This window comes from Fringilla coelebs (assembly GCF_963513975.1).
Source record: "Fringilla coelebs genome assembly, chromosome: 12".
NCBI classification, from domain to species: domain Eukaryota; kingdom Metazoa; phylum Chordata; class Aves; order Passeriformes; family Fringillidae; genus Fringilla; species Fringilla coelebs.
The window spans coordinates 19083781-19107809 of record NC_140038.1 but is presented as its reverse complement, the minus strand read 5'-3'; the positions used below and the strand labels follow the sequence as shown (position 1 = coordinate 19107809).

The following is a 24029-nucleotide window of genomic DNA, read 5'->3' as shown; positions in this document are numbered from 1 at the left end:
AAGAGCAAATTGCCAGAGAACTATTTCTAATAACATCCGTTGTGTTTAGTTTGCCCTTTGAAGCTCCTCCAGGCTGAGCCTGCAGAAAAGTGAGGGGTTTGCACAACCCCACTTGGTCCCCACCCCCACAGAGAGAGCATGGACTACGCTGAATTGCTGCCTGTGAGAACAAAAGAGCAGCTCTTAAAGTCTCTGTTTCTAAAATTTATTCTTCATATACCTCCAAGACATGTAGGACTAATTTCAGTATCAATACTTACTGTCTGATTATTATATTTAGCAACAATGAGGGGAATAAATCCTTTCCCTTCAAATTCATTCCAGATACACACATCATTTATGCCCAGGGGTTTCTTTAACAAAGTCTTTGTCTTACTCCTGGTATTCATTTTAAGTGGAATTGGACAAGCCAAAGCCTACACGTCCAGAATTCAGCACTGAAATCTCCAAGAGTTGAATACGCTCAAGGTAGAGGCCTCAGCTTACACTCAGAACTGACCAGAAAACAGCACCAAGGCAGTAAATCAGTCAAGTGCCCAGCATTCTATTTTCCCATCCTAACAGAAGCACCAATCATGTTAACCAAAATATATTTCTCAGAAAAAATTTTAAAGCCACATTCCAATCACAGAATCATATTTATAGCAACAATTCCCAAAATACACAAACCTTATTCATCTGCAAACAGAAAAAAAGTTGTTAAGGAGAATTTTATAACAGGGAACCCCATAGTTCACCCTACAGAACCTGTGTGTGTGTGTATAAATAAACACAATTCATAGTGAGATTCTGTTTGCACTAACACTGCAGGTCTGAAAGCAGCTTTTATAGGCACAATCAGGGAAAAGTCTGTGAGACAAAGTTCACTGTGTGGGAAATTCTCTCTTAATCGCCCATAGCGCCACGCTGGCATGAATTTTGCATTATTATTCTAATTTGAATAGGCCCCTATGCCCAATCCAATTTTATTGCATTAAATACATATTAATCTAAAAGCAATTAAAATAAGAAAGTTGTCAGTGTCACATTCTACCTTCTTTAGCAACATTTTTAATGCCTTTAAAAGCACAGCAAGAAGGAAGAACAGCGACATGTCTCAGCAAGGGCAAAATCTTCATGGAGGTGCCTGGTCCTACCAAGATACTCAGCCAGGGCACACTGAGAACCTTGATGGGAATTCACCAGGATGCTGTGAGGAGGCCTCCTCTGGATTTCCCACTGTGCCAAAAGCCTGACCATACATGGATGATCTGATATGTCCCTTGAGCTTTCCAAGGTTAACAGAGCAAGGAGGAGTCATTCTAATTTAGTACTTTCCTGAAGCATTTGCATAGGAGGTATGGGAATATGACTTTTAACTCAGAACTTATGGGGGAAAGAAGGAACACAGCAGAAAGTAGTTTTTAATGTCAGCATTCTTCCTTCTATATTAAAAACCACTGTAAAAACTGATTTTGTGATTAAAGGATCTACATTCCTCAGCAGAAAACAGCAGAATTTATTCAGATGCTTCTAGGTTAGTGATAAAATTTAGGTAGAGTGGTTGAAATGTTGGGCTGGAGCTGACAATACACACTAGAGCTAAATATACTCTTGACTGGTAGGAGAAAACTCTCCACAGCTGGGTCACATGGAAAAACCAACAAGCCAGAAGGAGAAATTTAGTTCTGTGCTACTCTTAAGGTTCCTGAAACAGAGATGGTTTTCGTAGAATCTTGATTTTGTTAACACAGCTATGCATCAATTCCTATCCATTATAAATGAGAGCAGCATGAGCTACAGCCAGCCTGCAGAGAGACATCCTACACAATGGACAGAGTAAAAATTAAATGGATTTGCAAACACTCTAGGGAGAAAAATGCCAGAAAATGGCATCATTTTCACCAAATTATATCTGAAACTTTGTTATGGCACCTCCCATTTTCAGCAAAAATGCCAGAGCATTTAAAGAACTCAGTGTTACAACGGAAGTAAAGTCTGGGCTTTAATGCAACAATAAACAGCATTTTATTACTCACTGGGGCTGTCAGTGTCACCTTTCCAAGGCAGGGCTGTGAGTTCTGAGCAGTTTAAGCTGCCCAACAATCCCACTCTGTACAAACAGTGGGCTTCTGTACACTTTGGGCCATCCTATGATACCATTTCCTGTTCTCTGGTTCAAGTATTTCAGTAGCCCGTGTGTTAAATCTGGACAGTGTCTCTCTTCCACACCCAACCCAGTCATTTCCTGAGCCCTTATTCCAAGGCTCTGCCAATCCTTCAGAAACATTTCATGCTTTTAGTGGTGCTGTCAAAAACAACAAACTCTCTGCCACTGCCTGCTCTGCGCAGTATCAGGCGGCAGCAGGGCAGAGTCAAAGCATTTCTTCTGACAAAAGGCTGAGCACTTCTCAAAAGGAGTGTTTAGAATAAATTAAAATGGGAGAAACAGTAATAAAAAATCTCCTACGTGTGCAATACTATGGGTATGAATCCAACAGCAGCCCTTTGTGATAAAGAACTGGCACTGAACACTGAGCAAACACTGGAGTGTCTGTATCGATCAGCTGAAGGATCATATGCTGGGGCTGCAATAAGAGTGCAGAATATTCATTTTTAGTATGAAACTTCAAGCCTTTTTCCTTTTAATAATCTAATAAGAAAATCAAATTACCAGTTAAGAGTGAAAGGATAACTAAATGTGTGGTATTTCTTAGAGCAAGGTCAGGAGCCAGAAAAAGATAATGAGTAGAGGATGATGCAACTACACAGCCCTTTGCCAAACCGAGGCCTTAATAACCCCATAAATTCTACTTACTATTTCATATAATACAGAAATTGTTTCTACCCTACCTGCTATAGATCTTCCCTGAAGACAATACTTTATGTTTAAAAATGTTTTCAAACTGGAAATTGAAACAGAATATAAAACCTCACATATGTGTAAAAATACAACTGTTTTTACTTCCAAAGGAAGAATTTTATTTCACTCTAATTCCTTAAAACAGACGTGAAAGCATGTTCAAAACAGTCCTTTGGAAAACAGACACCAATGCAAATATAAGCTCTCAATTATATGAATCATAATTTAATTAGATTTGATGATAACAAAACCTGCCAACGTACATTAGCTTACTTCTTGTTTAGTCAGAAAGTGTTTACTTTTAAGCAACTTCTTTTCTGAAGTGAAATGTTACAACCCACCCATGATACCAACTGGATATTCTGCCTTCAGAGACATAATACAGCTTAATCTCATTTACTGTCCTGCAGCCCAAGACACAGCATTCAATTACATGAGCCAGACTCATATTTCACTATATAAATCACATCAGCTGAAACAATGAACACACGTGGCTGGAAAGTACTCCATGTACTTATTACTACTCAAGGAATAAATTACAGGCATTGATGCCATTAATCTTTCTTTTTTGGTGAGTTGTTTTTTTTTTTTTGGTGGTGTTTTTGGGGTGGTTTTTTCAGTTGTGGTTTTTTTGGGGGGGGATTGTTTGTTTTTATGTTTTGTTTTTTGTTGTTGTTGTTCATTTTGGAGAAAGACTGAACACAGTTATACATTGTTTTGGAATAACTGTGGACAAGCAGCTAAACCATGTAAGATTAAGTAAAAGTAGGGATCATAGTAAATAAATATTTATGCCTCCAGTGACATCATAAAAGCCAACCAACGTCACACAATTAGAAGCAAACTGAAGCCATTGATTCACAAGGCATCAGGAGGCCAGATAAGATCTACTGGAGGAAAACATTTACATGAAGAACCTTGGGCAGGGGGACATATTGCAAGTAAAACCAACAATAGCATTTCTGTGTGCATTAGTTGCTCAATTTGTTTACTTTGGGGTTAGTATGACAGATTCAAGTGCAAATTAAAAACAGCATATGCCATTCCTACCATTTTCAGCTCTGTGCAGCACTCACTGCTGATTCTACCATTGTTTCAAAAAGCTCCAGTTCTGTATTAGCTTTGGAAAGAATTTACTGTAATATCTCAAAGAATCTCCATTTCTACAGATCTTTACAAATCAATACTTTGATAGTAATATAAGGTCTTGAAACATGTCTAACATGTAAGATTTATGCTTCTAAGGCAGTACTTTAGATATTAGAAGGCAGCAAAAAAGAGATACACATGACTAAATGTCAAGGGAATGCTTAGTCATGTTACAGAACTTTAAAAAGAGCTCATTTCCCAGGTTGTTGGAAATTTTCTTTTGCCTACAGCTACATAAAAGGAGAAAGAATTTTCAAGGATATTTAGAATTGAAAGGGATGGTTATTATTCAGAATGCAACAGCAAACCTAAATAAAGGCATATTGCTGAGTGAAGCATCACCAACAGCAACTGGATGTCCTTTAGGTCTTCTGTCAATTAGACAGATTACAGTTAATTACATCAGTTTACTTCCTAAACTTGCTGATTTCTGTCTATACAAAGCCCATGTAAAGGGTGGCAAAGAAAGGAGGACAGAAATGACATGTTTACAACAACCTGGGATGTGGCAGTGTATCCTGGGCAAGGGCACATAACATAAATGTTGAGATTTATTTTAACCCAGCTGGGAGATTAATAATTTGTTCTCTGTATGGCAAATTCATACCAGAATTGTCATGTATCTCTCAGTAAATCAGAAATTTTGCTAAGATAACAAACACCCATAGCAAGATACGAAATTTCAACTGAAACCAAGGGTTGAACTGACCTCATGTCATGCAGATGGGTGGTTTCCAAGGAGAAAGAGCTACAGTAAAAAAAAAAATCAAATACTTTCTTTCTTCTTGCCAGTACATTTTTAATGCCGATTTCAGCCACTCATTTCTTGTGAGCTGATTTAATCAGAGAGAGATGGATGGATCAGCCTTTGTTATGTGCTGACAACATCCAGCAAAGGAAAAGGTTCAGCTCACACCCTGTGGAACAGCTGCTCTGCAGCCCACTCCCAGAACTCCCTTTCCTTCAGGACAGCCTGGAAACTGTAGCAGTCCATAGGCTGGACTGTTCCTCAGGGATGTCTCAGCCCCTTCCCTGGAGGTGAACTCCTGCCTGCTGTCCTGACCTGTGTCCTGCCAGGGATCAGAGCAAGGCAAGCCACAATGCCCTGCCACTGCTGAGAGCAGGAAGGGACCTCTGTGTGCTGCATTTAGCAGCAGGTGAACAAACAGTCTGAAGTCAGATCCCTTTCCATACAGCTGGGAATTGAGGAGCTCTGACTAGGGAAAGACTGCCTGGGAATGCACCTACCTGTCACACTGAAGAGGAAGCCCAGACCTGAAATACCACAGGAGTGCACAGCCTGAAGTAGGACCATGCTCTCAGGGTTTATTTGCAGCTGCTTTCCCTATTTATTTACGGCTGCTTTCCTAAGGTGGTCCTCTCCCACAGGGCCAAGGCTTGGAGCTGGTGCAGGTTAATAGGCTGGCAAAGGGGCATTGTGGAAATGTCACAGTGGGGCAGAGGCAGAAGAAAGCTGCTCTCTTAAGGAAGATGCTGATAGCATCAATGCAGAACACTTGCCTGAAACTGCAAGAGGTGTTTTTCAGGAGTCAGCTGGACACCTCTGCTGGGGTGTCTCTCATTTCACAAACCAAACTCGACTAGAAAGGTGAGCACAGAGAGCCTTTCTGTTACTGAAGCCTCTGGTGCACTCCAGATTGCTGCAGATTCAGACTTGTGCAAAACCAAGCTCAGAGATTCTTTTATCCTCCCCCATCAGCCAAGCCCTCAAGACAAAGGGAACCATTTACAGGTGTGGCTATTCCCAGTTCTGTCTTGATCCCTTTCTGGCAACTCCAAGCAGTTTACAGGTGTGTGCAAGCTGTCAGTGGCACCTCTGCAAAACCCCTCCTCGGGCCAGGATAAAAGACCACACATGATCTACACTGACTCTTAGTAGAGATCCAACAGCTCACAAGACACAGCTTTTCCAGCAGATATACCCTTCAGTTCTGCTCCAAAGAAAATCAGTATTTCTGAGGTTACTTCACATTCTCAGAATCTAAAGATTAGTGAGGACATTAGAGAAGAAATAGTTCTGGAACAAAGAGCAGAAATTCAGTACTCAAGCAGACCAGACCTTTTTATCCATTCTCCTGGTTAAAATGTAAGAGGAAAGAAAATTTATTTTTCTTTTTTTCTTCTTTTCCAAAAGATTAACTGTGTCCTTAATCTGCATTATTGATCAGAAGGGCTATTTCACTGACACAGAAATGTACAGACAGAAAATCCTGTGTCTTTGTGAAATCATAAACAGCCTCCACTTCCAAAAATTCCTTAAGAATCCCCTAGGACTGGGAAGAGCTTAGGTCTCAAGGTTTATGGTTTTAATGCAACCTTGGCAATGAAAACCAGCTCAGGACCTTGGCATGGTTCTGGCTCAATACCACATGTGAAAGATGTGAAAGAAAAAGTACAGACTGAGTAACTGTGGTGGTGCTTCTGAGCTTTTCTGATTCCCAGAGTCCTCAAGGATGGCCCTGCAAGTGCATTTCACTGGGAACCTGTGGGTGCTTCATGGGGGGATACCAATCTACTGGGAGACAGCAAAGCAGCACTCATGGCAAACTGGAATGCCTGCCGTCCGTCCGTCCGTCCGTCCGTCCATCCATCCATCCCTAAGCCAAAGAATCTCTCCCCTGTATCTGGGCACATGAGGCTCTACTTTGCCTGAAGTGCTCTCCCCATCCTGGTGACATGAGATTCCTGGAGCACGTTTGATGCCCATCACAAATTGAACAGGGTTTAACATTGACCAAGAGCAACAAGATCATCAATGATCTAGCTCAGAAACATTTGTTCTAATTAACAGAAAAAATAAATTAGCTCTAGAGCAAGCTCCATTATAATGCTGGACATTTTTTCCCTCTCAAAACTGGTATATTTGCCAAGTAAAAATTTTCAGCAAATGTTTTTTATGTGGTGGGTAGAATTTTAAAAATATTACAAAATGAAAATGCTTTTTCAGAGTTATGACAGCTGCATGTGAAGTAAGCTCTCAGTATTATAAAGTGATCACAAAATTTTCTGTTCTGGATATAAAAAACCACCTACCAATCTTTGCTACAACATGCAGATATTTTTACTCAAAGTTATTTTCCACAGAAAAACTGTTAAGTTGGCAGATTGACTGCTAAAGCAAATCATTTCCATTCCAATCAAGCTACACAGGACTTGAGAAAAGGACTTGTGTGAACTCAATATGAGCCATTTTATGCAACATCTTTGTTTGAACTCGGTCCCAAATAAGCAAGATAACCTTTACTTGCTTGTTACTAAGAGATAAAGGCATGTAAGTGTCTTCCAAGAAAATGAGAACAAAACCTCAGATTCCCAAGAACTTCATAATATTGAAGAAGATGGAGCTTTCCTTTATTTATTTATAAGAGAATATATGGGCATATGGATATGCCAGTACTCCACCTTTACCTCTGACATCACTCCTATAAATTGTGAGCTGCAAATTTGGCACGTGACCTTTCACTAAATCCACAGGAGAATTCCTGAGAAGTTTAAAAAAACCCCAAAAAACTGGAAGCTAAAAGCGGAAGATAAATTCTTTTAAAGTGAATTCTACGATAAATGCAGCAAGAAACTAAAACCATTATTGTCTGCAGACATAATTAACATGAGATACATTTCAACAGCAGCTGTCAAGCTCAAGTTGACAGCAGATTTAGTCAATCTGGTTACGTATGATTTCTTGATTGTGGCTGTAACTGAGAAGGTTCCTGTGCACCTGTCAATAGTTACAAAGTTTTTATACCATAACTTACAGCAAATGGAGCTCTAAAAATTTTGGGTACCCCTCTAATTTAGCATTCTGTTGTTAACCAGGTATTTGAGTTCCACTAGAGGTACTTAAAGATGTTCCCTTGTTCTTGTACAGTCACAACTCTCACTTGCATGACAAACCTTTCTAGAAGTGAGTGGGTATATGTATAACATCTTGGGTGTGATATTCTGCAAAGTAAGAGATAAGTGATGCATTTTGACTTTTTACATAAACTATTAATAAATGCAAGGAGGAAAACATTTTACTGCATTAAATATGTCCCCCAAGCTGCTGTAACTGGGCATTTCTAGAGTTTGATACCCTACAGCAAGCACTGTAACCACTGTCTTATTTGCTTATTGAAGGAAGGGGTCTTAAATCTGAAGCTTCTCTTACTAAAGCCTGATTTGGGAAAAGAGGCCTGAAACAGCCTGATAATAAACTTATTTAGTCTGACTTGAAAAATTCTATGGAAATCAACATCTGACCTCTACAGTTTCTAAAAATAGTAATCTTTTTTCAACTGAGGAAGCTTCCTCCATTTAAAATCTTGCTTACCTGATGGAAACCACTCTTAAATATTTCATATCTTTGCTGCACATAGCCAAGGAGTGGATAAAGAGTGGAAAGTCAATCCTGTGCTTTCAGCCTTGGAGAGCTGCAGCATTTTTTATTCATCAATTCAATTGCCTGACTTGATGTTCAAAGAACTTTTTCCCAGCTGCCACACTAAGTAGCCAGTGGGCAAACACTGAAAGGTCAACAGTTGCTTCTCTAATTCCATGCTATGAACACTTCCCAAGGGGAGCTGGGTGTGTTTGCAAAACTGACCTTCAGCCAGCACGGCTTCCAGAGGCACAGGAGGAATGTGACCAAAGTGTGTGAGCTGTCATTTATTTTGTCTGTCTGTGGCACGATACATTTCAGTGGCTGCCTGCCCCTCTATCAGAGTGCTAAATTTTGTTTAGGGGAGACAAAATATTATTGAAATGAAAAAGTGCTATCATATATTTTTACTGAAGGCCAAAAAATATTGTGAATTTGATTTTTGGCGAGATCTCTAATTTGTTTTCAAAAGAAATTCTGATCATCATCCAAAACTAAGACAGATCCTAGCTATCAGTTTCCAAGATTTATTGCTTTCTTCATGTAATTGCTAGAAAATGATTAGCAAGATACACATGGCAATACAAACAACACAGTCTGTATTTGCTTCATTCTGATTGGCACCACAACCGGCATCAAACATCCATGTCCTGCAAATACTGAAGTTGAGAACTGAGCTGAGCTGCCTTTGGTGCAATAGTTCAGATTTGGCAAACATAAGATGTTTTTAGAATGCTGTAATTACACCTGTAGAGAAACACAAAAGCAGCAGCACGCTACTACTGAAAACCATTAAAATAAAAAAGGTGAATATTACTGAAGTGGAAAGGGCACAGCAGTAAAAAGTTAAATGCCTGATAATAATTTATAAAACTTGACAATAACAGCGCAGCTAAAAAAATTAAGACCTTAGTTCTCCCACAGCCACTTTTCCAAAGAGTCAAAATAAAAAATTGCTTTTGAAAAACTGAGAAACTGAAACCACGAGAACAAAGACACGATACTGCACTTACCCACTGGACTGGTACCAGCTCCGTTTGGCACTGAGAGATCAGTTGTCCCCAGCATTCCACCTAATCAAAATAAGCCAGAGCATTAGACTGACTTGCCCCATTACAGTATTGCGGAATTCTGTACGTCAAAACTTCAGCCGTGCAAACGCACTGGCAGCCCTGAGAGCCTGTTACTCAGGAGGGCTGCTGTGGCTCTGACAGAGGGTGCTGGGCTGTGACAGGAGGGCAGCAGCAGAGCTCACCTGCGTTGCCGGCGCTGGGCGGTCTCTGCGGCGCGCCGGGGGACACATTGCGGTGCAGGGTGCTCTGGGGCGGGGACAGCATGGTGGTGTCCGTGAGCGAGGAGCTGGCAGCCAGGGATGGGGACACCAGGGAGCTCCCGGGGTTGCTGTAGGTTAAAGTGTTGGGATTGGACACCGGAACCGTCACCGACATGGAGAAGTTCTGGGCGGGCAAGCCGGGCTGCGGGAGAGAAGACGAGGAACAACAAGACAACGCCGTTAGCATGAACTGTGTTCGCAGAAACAGCACATCAGAAAAATTCTGTCACGGCAGTTGGTTGGTTTTTATTAAAGTTAATTCTGTTAGTTTTTAAACTCTATTAAGTGTACAGTTTTAAAACATTCATTTGTTGCAAAGTTAAATTCTTATACATCACATAATTTACAGTGCCAAAGAATTACTCAAACTTCTCAAATATGTAAAGTTCAAACAGAGAAAACTAAAAGTATTCACATGAATTCACAAGCTTTTAAATACAATAAATCTAACAGTGAATTTGGATTATTACAAAGCAATGACAAGCTAAACATGTCTACAAATCAATGAACTCTTCTACCTTCAAAATGTAAGCATAAACATGCACGTTACAAACAATTATCAAACAAAAAAGAACAAGTTAGTAATAACATTTTCTAGTAATAACTTTGCCAATATATTGCTATTAATCTCTAACACTTTGTTTTTCAACAGATTAAAAAAATAAACAGATCTTTAGAAAATCACAAAGTTCAATAATTTGAATTTAAACATTTCAGGCTCCCCAAACCCCTGCTTTAATAACCATTTCATCTTTTTTGCAAATCTAATTTTTTTAATTCTAGTTTTTACAGCATTATTTAAAAGGCAACTGTTTTTCTGCAGTATATATGTTTGTTATTCAACAGCTATTGAATCAAAAGCTGAGCTGCCTGCCCATCTATGGTACTCATTTGGTCATGACTAACTTCTTTGGCCTTTGTCTCATTCCTATCCTTTGACAGTGATGGGTTTCTGAAACAAAAGGGACTATTTTTTTTTTTTTCACAACTCTCATAATTACTGGAAACAAAACCATGACAGGTACAATCTAAGGATAAAAACCCAGTAGTATTTATTGACAGAATAGAGAGAGGTGATTGCTGTGATTAAGGGGCCAAAGGCAAATGACCAACACACATGACCTAGCAAGTACGCTTTAAAAAATGCAATTTCATCATGTGTAGCTTAAAAATCACTTAGAATGATACTTCTGCATGAAAAGTTAGATAATACAAGAAATATAAACAATAACTATACTAATTAAGAGAGCAGAATATATTCTCTACAAGAAACAAAACCTCTTACTAGTGAGAGCCAACAACAATGTCCCTACTAAAGCATTCTAAGAATAATCATCAATTTTTGGCACAGATGGAAGGAAAAATTAATGAAGCAGAACAACACAAAGCTAGCAAATCATTCACAGTATCTAACCAATGACAAGCCCTGCTGGTGCTTTTTTTCAGGGGAAACTACTGGAAACTACTCAGTATCTACCAATACCAGGGTGTTTTTACACAGCACACGGTCAAGCAGCTCAAACTAAACTGGAAATAGCTGAAGTATGCTGAACACACTGCTAGGAGGGAACAACTGGGACATTTTTTCTCTAGGTTTCTCAATACAGAACCAATAAGTGACAGCCTCCCCCCACACCTTACAATAAAGGCTGTCTGCCCATCTATGGTGCTCATTTGGTTACGACGGAATTGTTCACGCTTTGCCTCATTCCTATCCTTTGACAGCAATGAGTGCTCAAGAACAAGAGAAACTGTGTTCTTATACAGCCCCAGAAGTACTGGAAACAGAAACATAATTGGTCAAATTTGAGTTACAAATACAGAGCTGTAGAGCTAAAAAATAATGTTGCCCTTTTTATTTACACTGATGTCCCCACAGACATTTGGGCTGTTCCCCATTTAGCTGTAATATACTGAGAGATGAGGCCTGAAGGTGTCTCAACACAGAAATGTCGGGTATAGAAATCTTCAAAACAAAGAAAACCCAAAATATATTGGCTTTATTCAAGCATAACAGAAGTGATGCTGAGTGTCATGACTGTTAGTTTGCTGTTCAGTCCCCAAAGATCTCTTAAGCTCTGAATGATGAAATGATTTCCAATATCAGCAGTCATTTGGAGACACTACTCAAGTGCCCCAGGGTCTGCGCAGATTAACCCACCCAGTTCATCTCCTTTAACTGCTACAAGATTTGCATTCTTAAAATATTCAAAGGCTGTGCCAGAGCCCTGTATTATTTTTCTTACAAAAATACTTAGTAATACTCAACACTAACTGATTTTTGTAGGCGGAAATTAAATGTCACCGTGAACACCTCCACAAAAAACATGCAACATTTCCACTCCTTTTATCCCCAAACTGAAGTTCTGAAGCCAAGTGACTTATGGCTGCACACTGGGTTGCCACCTGGGAGAAAATTTTTAAATATCCTTCAGTGTTCAAGGAAGTATCCATTGGAATTTCAGAGGAGCAATCTTTTGAGGCTCTCATTCTGCAGCAGCCTTGGTTTTAAATATCTAAATAACCTTCTACGTCTAGACTGGAGTAAAATAAATTCTACTGGTTAGATGACAAAATTAATCCAATTCTATTTGCCTGCTTGTCACATACTGTAAAATCTTGATCACCAGACAGATGAAGACCTACAAGATGTAAATAAATGATCCTACACCCCACAACAAAAACCTATCTTGGTAAATATATTTTAGGTAGGATTAGGTAATGCAGTAGGCTCCTGAAATTTTGAAATGTTGTCTTGTATTCCAAAGGCATGAAAAACTGGGAGTGCAAAACCCAAGCTAGAGATGATTCTTCTTATTCTTTACATTAAAATGTATTTTAACAAGACCAGGTATCACAACCTCATTTTTCCTCAGAAGTCCTTTTCCCTTCTCAAGCCATTACATCCTCTTGTCTTTGAAGTGATTTTCAGTGGTAAGCAAACACCATGAAAATTCTCATGCATGTAAGAGAAGCACAAACCATACTTTAGTACTCACTGCGATTTTATGATTCCGCATCATATTATCAAACTCTTCATTAATTTTTTTATATTTTTCTTCTGTATGTGGCGTGAGCACATATGAAGTGTCAGGGTCCGGGCTGTCGCACCCTCTGTGTTCCTTCTTGTTCAGAGCCTAAATAATGAAGTTAATAAAAAGGATCAACAAATAAAAAGTAGAGATAAAATAAAAGTACTTACAGGGCCTCGCTTGAAAATAAAATCACTATCTTCATTTAGTTTGCTGAATCTGTCCTCCGATAGCGGACTGTGCTCAAAGTAATCGTCAGCATCAGGGCTCTCACAACCATTAAGGCCTTTCTTTCTTAAGGTCTGAAATACAATTGGAAAATTCACATACAAATCATACTAACTTGCCAAGAAGTTTTGTACACTACTGAATCATTCAGAGCCCCTGAAACTACATTAAACTTTCACAGACAAAACTCACTGTGCAACAGACAGAATCAGTCTTTCAAGATAGTGGCAAAGTACACAAAGAGAAAAGGTTCATCCAGGTGCCATCTCACAGGTAACTTCCCCCTACAACCACTTCATCTCCCAGCACTGCATGCAAAATCATTTTTAGACACTGGCTGATGGAGAGAAGTTGCCTGACAAGGAACATTCAAGCTTGTGGCAAAGGAGTTCATGTATTCACTGGTAATTAAAAGCCAGTTTACTGGATCTTTAAGGAATTGATTTTAGCATCCCAATTTTAATATTCACATTTTAAAGAGTATACAGTTATATTCTGACAAACACAGTGGCTAAAATTCTGATCCAGTTAAATAACTGCAGGACATCAATATCTGCAACATTCGGTCTCAAAAGTTGACAAAGACAGGATCTTCCTGTCATCCTGCACGATAACAAGAACTGCAAAAAAGAATTACATAATGCCTCTCTAAAATGACTTCGTTTGCTAAATATAAGCTTTTTCAGAGTCCTTCAGACTAACTTTATGGGGCTACTTCCTGTTTTCTGATGGAGAACTCACATCAACATCCCCTGGAAAAAAAAAAGCAAGCTTGTCTACAATCCAGCCAGCAAAGAAAGGATGTGAAACTACAGGTCTCGTGACCAAATTACAAGATATATTTATATTTCTTGTTTTTGTTTTTTACCCTATTACACAATCAGATTTTTTTCTCTGCAAGCTCTAATTTATAACAAAACAATATTTAAAGCACTACCTGTAAAAAAAAATCTTTAAGTTTTTTTTAAAGTTTCAAAAGGAAAGCAATAAAAACTTTGAACAGATATATGTTATTCATACATAAAGCAGGAGTAGGACCATACAGGGATGAGGGAGTTGCATACTTTCTTTCTGTCAGAAATTATCTATATTCCATGAATTTTACATTAAAACCCCTAAAGATCTGAAATCTGCAAGCTGCCATTTCCAGCGCCATAAAAAACCCCCATGTTTTCCGATAGAAGCAATTTCCATTACGCACTGAAATTCTGATTTACAAAACATTTTAGCTCATAGTATTCACCAGCATTTTTTTACTGTCAACTGATTTTTAGTACAATAAAAAATACATACAACTTCCTTACTATTCATATATATGCAAAATCCTGCTTATTTCTACCGCAGTTTGAAAGCAGGAATTGAAAATGCAACTCGCTGCCTGAAATTCTTTAATATCACAGTTCACCATAAGCTGCAATTCCTTCTCAAGTTTCCTGGCTTGCTCCACATATCCCACACAGTATCTGGAACTCCCACAAAAATGTAATCACTAAATCAGCATATGGGGAAAACAGGTGTAGGCTCCTCCAGCACCTGTCACAGCTCCGATGCCGCTCCTCCAACCAATAGCCGGACACGTAAATGGACTTGGCCATACAAGGGCCGGCTGCGCGGCCTCTCAAGGTCGGAGCCTGTTATCCCTCTCGCAGCCCCTCCTAACAAGTCAGCCTGCCAGTCTGCTACACTTTGATATCAGCAGGGAAAATGTTAACGCTGTGTAATCTGGATTACACTTAACCCCTGCAGCCCACGGCGCTCTGGAAATAGAACCCAGATGTCTTTAGGCGCGTTGGGCGTCAGCGCGCGGTGCCCGGCACACGATGACAGAGCTGCACGGAGGCTCTGCAAAGAAAGGGCTGCAAGACATGCACACACAGAGCGCAGCTCCTGTGACAAACACGCTGAGGCAACTGAAGTCTTGCAGCAAGGAGCTTCGGCAGAGCTCCTTTCGATAGTCTAAAGCAATCCAGTGAAAGCTTTAAAATGTAATGCTGCCAGTTCATCCCCCCCAACGGTAAATTATCCTCCTCCGATTTAAACAAAAAGGAAGAGATTTAAATGTAAAAATGCCTCCTTCCTCTCGGCGACTGTGTGTCATTTTTGCTAACAATGGGGTTAACTCTGCTTTGACTCATGAGGAAGGAAAATGCCTCAGTATCTCCCGTTTCAGGCTCTGGAAACCGTCACTCCAGATGGGGTTCCTGTCATTGTGGAGGGATTTAAGCCACAGTTCCCTGTCACAGATAATACGGCTGGGTCCAACAGCCAGAGCTCTGCCTCCTTATCACCAAAACACCAAGTGCCACTTTGAGGACCTGACCATAAAAAGCCTGCGAACTTTTATCAGTGCCCAGTAACACAATAGTAAAACATTCCTGCTCGGTGGCCAGGGCTGCGCACGGAATGCCGCGAGCTGTTGGCAGGGGCAGGCGCAGCCGAGGGGAGCCAGCCCCGCCAGAGCCGGCACGGCCCCGCCGCAGGGGAACCGGCACCGGCACCGGGGAACCGCTCACCGGGGACGCGGCACAGCCAAACTCCACAAACAAGGGCTGACTCCGCCCTCGAGATTCTCCAGGGCTAATATGTGTTGTTTCTCCAAAGAATGTAAATAACTCGGCTCTCTGAGCAATTATCAAGGTGCTATCACAGAGATGAGAATTTTATTAACTTTGAGGTTGTTCAAATGAAAAAATTTGGTGAGACCAAGTAATTTGTGTAACATGAACAGAGTTTTATTTCTCTGCTGTGATACACAAGCTTGTTTAGAACAAAATCATAGTATTTGCAGTGGAGACTAATAGATATAAAACATATTTTCTTACCACAGCAAGAGGGGAAAAGAACATTAAATTTCAGGTTTTGTTATTGGATGCTCACTGCAATTACCTTCTGGTGTGAAGTCTTGTTTTCCAGATCATGTAAGGGAATGTGTAGCCCTTTCAGTAAATCTGTGTTTCCACTTCCTCTAAGACTTAGCCAAAATTACTGGAAATTGTTCCAACATGTTTGCCAACACACTGTATTGTGCCCCAGTAACTAAGATTGTGCAGCTTTGATCTCAGACTGCACTAACTGATGAAAGAAAAATACTGGTTTTACTCAGAAAATAATGCTAAGTATTACAACAAACCAATGCAGGTGTGAAATCTTTTTTTAAAAAGAATGAAGGAAACGCAAAAATACATTTTTGTGACACACAGTCACTACACAAGTGTTCCAGACAGCTCTGGTCATCTTGATATTGCAGAATGACCCAGGAGCTGGAAACTGCTTCTGTTCCACTATTAGTCTAGTATTGATTTATTTTGATTCGAATGGCAAGAGCTTAGAAAACATTGTATGAGAATGGCTGGACCAGCTATGACGGGTTTAAATATTGCAGTCAAGCACATGGTACATGAGCCCCAATATTTTCCTGAACTTCCCCACACATATGCAAAGTAGTTTTTAATTGCACTTTGCAATTAAAATTAGCATTTTGCTAATTTAAGAAAAGAATCATGCCTTGGCAAGAAGCATCTAAGGAACAGAAGAAGGGCTTCTTGCAAAACAGCAACAGAAAGGAATAACTGGCTTCTCTCTATGATTCAATATAAATTTTAGTGAAACTGATAATACAAATAGCAAAGAGTATAAAAGCACAATAAAGTCATCTATTGTTTGATCCTTGAAGAAGCAGAGCTGATATTCAACCATCTCATCTTTCACAAAATCCAACAGAGACACATGGAAGGCAGGAGCCTGAAGGCTGCTGAGCCCCCAGAGCAGGAGACGAAGCCACCACCTTCTCCAGGCTTGTTCCAGCCTGGCTCCCAGGGGCTTCAGACACTGCTCAGGGGCAGCTCTGGGAACCAGGAACTCTGAACCAATAGACATGGATGGGTCACTGCTTCCAGAGAACAAGTGAGAGCCCCCAGCTGGCCCCCTCCCACTCAGAGCCCAGGCTTTCCATCCCACTCCAAAAGGAAACGTTGCTGATGATTAAAGAGCACAATCAGTGGGTTTTGTGCTTCCATCAGTGAGTTTGGTTAAAAAGCCAAGACTTCTGATACTGTGATCTGGGCTCCTTACCAGCCCTGGCAGAACTGTAAAGAACTTGATTATGTTCATTGTCACGTCAGGAAATGATATTTTTCTGCCTTAAAGCAAGAATGTAGGATGACCTCATGTGTAAAAAGTGTTATGAAGTGTAAAAAAGTGTCAGGTCATTCAAAACACTCAGTGTTTGGTTTCTGGTAATATTACACAAAAAGGAAATGGTTGCTGCTGTCAAAGCTACCATGTATCATGTTAACAGCTCTATTTTTGCACTTACTATTGGAGCTGGCCAGAGAGGATTTTTGTTGGTATTTCATCCCAAATCACTGGGAAAACCATGTCCAAAATTTGACTAAGACTGAAATGAAAAGTGATTTCCCTTGGAAAAGGCAAACCCTTTCACTTCAATCCTGTGGCTAGTTCTCCTTCTGCTCTTGCAATCACAGCACGGAAAAGCTGCAAAGCAGCCCAAATTTGGAGTAGATATGTTTTAAATATCATAACTTTTTAAAGTGCAAATATTCCTCAGGTCTGAAGTAATGGAAAAGCCCTACCAGTACTGCTAAGTATTAATGCTGCTCTGGTAGACACCTCCACCATGGATATCAAAAGGATAAATGACAAAAGTTTCCTGATGCTCTGGAGATGCCATGCAATAGTGGAGAGTATTTTTGTCTCACTAAAATGACAAAAAAATCCTCCTTGTCCGTTCTTTAATTAACTTTCTTCTGCTGGTTTATACTCATCTGCAGCAGGAATAGGTGGGTGGCCAAAGTGTGGGCAGAGGAGGCAGAAGGACTGGCCCAGCCTCACGGGCAGCAGCAAACCTCAGTCACACCACCTCTGATAGTCACATCCTACATGAAAAGCCACACCTTTTTTTTTGTGTGATAGTCAGGGAATGAAGGACAAATAAAGCAGTCACAGCACCAGATTCCCACCCAGTTTTCTTTCTTAATACATGAAAGATCAGGGAGACAAAGCAGGGCATATTCCTTTACTGCAGCTCAGCTCCCTTCCCACAGCACTTGTATCACTACAGGCTTTGCATGCAGAGAAACATCCTGCTGAAAGCAGGACAATTGTTTTATTATTTGCTTCCTGATACATATTATTGCCAAGAAGTTGAGCCTAAAATCTGGCTGTTTTTCTCTTCTTTTATAACAAAAAATATTCCACTTTCATCAGCCTGAACAATAGTAAGGTGTCTCATCCTTTAGATATCATTATGTCTCCCCTATTATGTATAAAACATATTCAAGCACCCGAGGAGTATTCTTAGTCACCAAAAGCTATTTTTAGTTTTTAAACTTCCTGAGGGTCAGTTTGGCTACACAAGCATCATCATTGCTGCTTCTTTTCTCTAAATTAACAACACAGCTCTGCAGAGTCAGACCTTGACCCTACAGTGCTGGGTACGTGAATTTACCACTAAAATCAAAACAGGAATGAATCCCCACAAACATCAAACAAGAACAGCCAGAGAAAAACCAAATAATTCAACTCAGTAATGGTGTTTTGTCTATTTAAACAACATTATTTCTGTAGGCTGAAATTTCTTTTTCCACAGACAGATGTAGTGTATTGTTTTATGTGATGTTTACAAACTCGAGATATTTTCCTCAGGCTCTATTAATATTCTCAACTTCAACCACTGAAACATCTGCAAATGTCTTTAAGAAGCTGTTTTCCTGTCCTTTGAGTTGGGAGGCTACTTACATTTAGCCCTAATACTGCTCCTTTCAGTATCCCTGACACATTTTCAATTACATTTTGCTACGCTATCAGTTCAAATTTCACATTCTAATTATAGCCACAAACACATCCATCCCAAACCAGCTCAGGGAAGGAGTGGTGCCCAGCTTTCAAAACTTCCCTGAAACGCACAGGAGGCCAAATTAGATTATGACAGACATTTCCATGAGCTAAGCAACTTGGAGAGCTTAACTTCTTAAAGAACAAGACCTTCCCAATCTTCCTGGCAGGCTCCACAACCATAATACTGCATGCTAAAGAAAATCTGAACTATTGACATACTCTCCTTTCAGCTTACTTAAATAATATTTTCCGTACTTGTGCTCAATTAGTAGCGATATTTAAAAAGCAAATAATTGACATTATGCAAAAATACATGGACATTAAATATTCTGAGTGCAGTACTTAAAGTTTGCTACAGCTATTGTATTTTTGGCCAAATAATATAGCTTGCTATGGAGGAAAAAAAAAAAAAGGAGGTTTAGGATTAATTACTTATTCCAGGGTTTTACAAATAAAAAACTTCTAAGCCTGCCTAGCATTATCCATACAAAGAAAAAGAAGAGCCCTTTTAGCCATGCTCTATGTTCAATTTTAGGCAAAGGTATTCAGCATTTACAAATGAAAAATGTTCATGATTTGAAATTTTATCAGTGTCCCTGCTATAAACCACTCTAAGAAAAGACACTGTCTTGTTTCAAATGTTGGACCACTTCCAGTATCTGGCAAATTTTAACATGTATCCCTGGCTTGCCAAACATGAAAGCTAGCTGTCAAATTCCTCCCAGATATGATAAAGATGGCACTCAGGATTCAAACTCTCATTTATATAAAATAACACATACAAAAGGTTTTTAGACTTGATATGGCATGAAGTTTAAATTCTAGCCTGAAGCATCTTTGCTGTGAAACATTATTTTAAGTAGATAACCACAAGCAATTACTAAAGAATTAGAACTTTCTGGGCTATAAAATCCACTCTTCACCCCCAGAATATTACCCAGCTCCGGATTAGAAGGTATGGGAAAGGCAGCTGCATGCTTGTATTTCTGATTTTAGAGAAACACTATCTGTGAACTGTGGACTTTTTAAAGCAGTTGCTGACCTACAAACAAGCTGGATTGCTTGGTCCTAAATGAACTCCTTGAGACTTAAAATGATTAGTAATCCATTAGCACTGATAATGCTGTTTCCACAGTGACAGCTTAGTCAAGCTCTCAAAGTCCAATTTTTGATGCGTTTGTCTTTGTTTCACTTTCTATCCAACTCAATAGATCATTAAATTTTATATCACTGAGCAGATTTGCATTTTACCTGCTTTACAGACAGAACCATCAACTAGATTTTCCCATTAAAGAGTACTAAAGTGCCAGTTTAACTTGATCTTTTTCAATCTTTTTATTTTTAAAAAAAAGGACAAAATAGACTGATACTCATTTTCAAGAAGCACAAATTACTCCTCAGGATATAAATTAAATACATTTTATAGTCCTTCCAGGGATTATAAATTTGCCAACAAACAAACCTAATGGCAAAATGGAGCAAAACATAGCTCTATGTTAGAACATTCAAAGAGATGTTTCATGGTACATAAATGCTTTATTTCAGACCTCACCCAAATAACAACACATAGAGCTACAAACTCAGCCTCCCAAATGCAGATCTTCATGTACTTGCAATGGTTAAATTATAAATCAGCAGCAGCAGTAGCTGACTGAAGGCCTCCTTTCAGCAACAGTGCACTGCAGATAAACCATATGGAACATGAAAAGTTTCCAAGTGCAGCAATCCATCTGCATAATATCCCTCATAATCTTTTAGAAGTTCTTTAGGAAAAATATTATCTCCTACTCAGAGTTTGCCAAGTAAAAAAATGGCTTAACTCTGATTAGAATTCATTAAATAAAAAGAATGGGGTTCTTTAGGTCTACCTGCTTATGTAGTATTGCAATTACAAATACTTTTTGTCCTGAATAGTTCTTTTTAGCTTTAAAATTGGAAAGGATAACAGAACTGTTTCAGAGTCTTGGTACTCAAGATAATTTAGTGCTATCAAAACAGTAATTACAACACGAATGGCAACCATTCCCAAAGAAAATGTTTAGTAGAGTCCAAGGATTTATGCTATTGTTAAAATAGTGCTCACATGTAAGATTATGGGCACTGACTACACCTTCCAGAACAAGCTCTAACACCTTTAATACTTGTATGGAACCACCATCTTGTTCCACCAAAAAACACCCCACAAATAAGCAAGCTGAATAAGACAACTGAAAGCAGGTATTTGAAAACACCAACTGAGATCAGTGTGTACAACAGGAAGCAGAGAGCCCCCCCAAAAATAAGGAAATAGGGTACAACTCATTACATCTCTGTTTTTACTGAACTAAAATAATGAGAATGTGGGACTTCCAGACACAGTGCTAATAATGTCCCAATTCATGTTTCAAATACAGAACTTCTCAGTTGTGTGCCAACACAATACATTTAACACGTTTTTTCCTGCATAGCCTCCATTTAGGGCAAATTATTCAAAAGCCAGAGCACCTCTTTGAACACTGTCCCGACTTAATGTGAAAAGGGGTGGAAAATCTACCTTGAGTGGCTGAGAGAAAAGGCTGTACAGGAATCAGGGACAGAGAAATTTGAGTAAGCTTTATCATGTAATTCATGTCAACATTAGATAAAGACTGGCTCTGGAATGCCTGCTTTTTTTTTTCTTTTTAAAAAGACATTGTAATCAGCAAGTACTGAATTTTAAGTTTTTTGCAGGAAAGAGCAGGGCTTTAAATGGTACCAGTTTGTTACAGTTATAGAAGAGTTTACAGTGGGACAATGTGTAACAGCTTGATCTAAAAAATCTTTACAACATTCCCAAAATATTTGGGAGTTTTTAATAAAAAATGTATTATTCACTTCCCATTGAAATTACCTAGTATTTCCAGTAAAACATAAAATTTAAGTTAAAATTCAGCCTACTGCCAATTGAACTAACTTGCCTAGCATTGCTAGTCTACACTATGACTTACAGGGCTCCCATATGAAATATCACATCACTGATATGACATAAGAAGTACCAAAGAAACCTGGCTAAGTCACTCAATGAATTGGATGTGTACTCATCTACAAGTACCGTGAAGAATGGTATGTCACAAGCTGTGTGTCACATGTCAGATGTCAGTCACATGTCACATGTTACATGCTGTTAGGGTATTCAGGGGTCTGTACCACAGAAACTGCCACCACCAATATTTTCTTTCTTCAGGTGCAGCTGGTCCCCAAACCACTCCAGGAGCAATCACCAAGGGAAGTATTTTGTTCAGGTGAGTGCTGAGCCTTACAGCCCCCATGGGCCACAGCACCTGCACTAAAACCCTGGCAGGCAACAAGCCACACACTCCCTAAGCCTTCTGCTGCACAAGCACCATCAGCTCGTGGCCCAAACATTAAGATTATTCAAAAGCCACATATTTAAAACTGCAGACATGGTGAGGTCCAAAAGGCAGGGAGCAGTGAAGCACTGGAGATGATCCTCCCCTCCTTTGGGCAGCTCATGCTCAAACATGAATGTGAGGAACAGTGACCATCAAGAAGCTGCACTGCTGCTGTCCCTCTTGCAAGGTAGGTTAATCCCTGGCAGAAGACACAACCAAACCCATGAGCCTGGAAGTCAAAAGATGGGATTACATTAAGTCTCCACTGAAATCAAGCCTACCACATAAAGAACAGTCCTTCACCTTGCTGTAGTTGCAGGAGATGCTTTGTTCTGGGTCTATTCTTTCCACGCACAGCTTGTGTAAAGTCACTCTCTCTTGATCAACAGATGCCATGGTCCTCACTTTGAAATTGCAAAGTAAAAATACACTTTTCTGTCACTACAGAATTTCAAAAGCACCAAATTCTGCAGCAACACAAGGGCTGCAGAATACACGAGACCAGCACAGCTTGAAGAACTTGTTCATACAATAATTATGTCTTTGTGTGACTGCCTGCATGAACTCCAGCACTAACAAGCAATGATCTGTTGCGGGATTTTCTTGGAGTCAATTTTCAATCCTACTTAACACAACGTCTCCAGAACAGCTAAACCCAGAACTCAATCTCTGACAAGCGTTTCCCGAGCAGTGGGTGTGAGAACTGGACCTTGTGTGTCTGCCCCATAAATTTCAAAACTAAAAATATTCTCCTAACACGGAGCAGAAACAGTTGGAAAAACATCGCTTGTGCAGCTAGGAAATAAAACCAAGTTTCAGACAGAGGAGAATCCAATCCCTGCCTATTGCAGGGCTGATTCTGCAGAGATTTTTGGTAGAGCACACAAAAGCTCTGTACCAGTATTTGACACGGATTTAGGATTCTGGCCCTCCCAGCAGCACAGCCTCCAGAGGAGCATCCGATCCAATCTGAGATTGTAATGATGCACAGCCAAGTCAGCTGCCACTCATCACTCAGTGATCAGCTTTTTCTGGTAGTTTATTAAAAAATGAGAACATCACAGTGAATTTCAGTTCACAGCTTTAAAGTCATGTCACTGGTGTAACTGTGACAGGGCTGGCGTAGGACAGAGAGCACCCTGAACTGCAGCTACATAAAATCACTGCTGGCAATACAGCAGCCAAGTACAGTCATTATTAGCAAGACTTCAGAAATTTCTATAAAAAGATGCATTCTAGACAAACTTCAAATATCTATATGCTTTAAGTAGTGACTAAATCTGGAATTCATCAAAATTCAGAATACCAGCAGAGCATGGTAAATTTAAAGCACCGGCAGCGCTTTAAAGAGGTAGAAGAAATAATGTATTCTTAACCCTAAAACACGAAATTTATTCACTGCTTTAGATACAAGGGAAGTACAGCTTTAGATTATTTGCAGGCGAACCAAAGCTGCTTCAAAAAAAAAAAAATCTAAGTCTATCCTGCTTCTGAAAATTCTTTATATATCAGCAATGAAGGAATGCAAAACAACATTAACTCAGAACAAAAACTTTTCACCAGTACTGTCAACTTGCTTAAAGTCACCAGTAATCTGATATTTTGAAATAAATAAAGAAAGAAGTATGTTAATCGTGTGTATGTCCAAAGCAATTTCAGCATAGCCAAAGAATTAAAATAATACTGTTGAGTAAAACAGTATTACCAAATGCAAGATATGGAAAAATCAATAACAGTAAACAACTCAAAAAAAAATACAGTAGGAATTAAGTGTTGAATTTAATTTCACAAACTAAAAAGAAAGAGGAGGGGAGAGAAATGAGAGACAAAGACACCA

The 24029-nt window shown here is 39.5% G+C and overlaps 1 protein-coding gene across 6 annotated transcripts in view; it reads right to left on the bottom strand.

Annotated features, from left to right (window-relative positions):
* MEF2A (myocyte enhancer factor 2A) overlaps window positions 1-24029 on the bottom strand; it is an 81500-nt gene that overhangs the window by 13269 nt on the left and 44202 nt on the right. For 2 of the 6 annotated variants that reach the window (XM_084214088.1, XM_084214087.1), the window contains exons 4-7: window positions 12908-13039; window positions 12705-12842; window positions 9628-9847; window positions 9386-9445 (exon numbers count right to left, since the gene is read on the bottom strand). In XM_084214088.1, coding sequence (XP_084070214.1) covers window positions 9386-9445; window positions 9628-9847; window positions 12705-12842; window positions 12908-13039 — 550 coding nt within the window. The remainder of the gene's footprint in view (window positions 1-9385; window positions 9446-9627; window positions 9848-12704; window positions 12843-12907; window positions 13040-24029) is intronic. The other 4 variants (XM_084214092.1, XM_084214090.1, XM_084214091.1 and 1 more) reach the window with 2 other exon arrangements.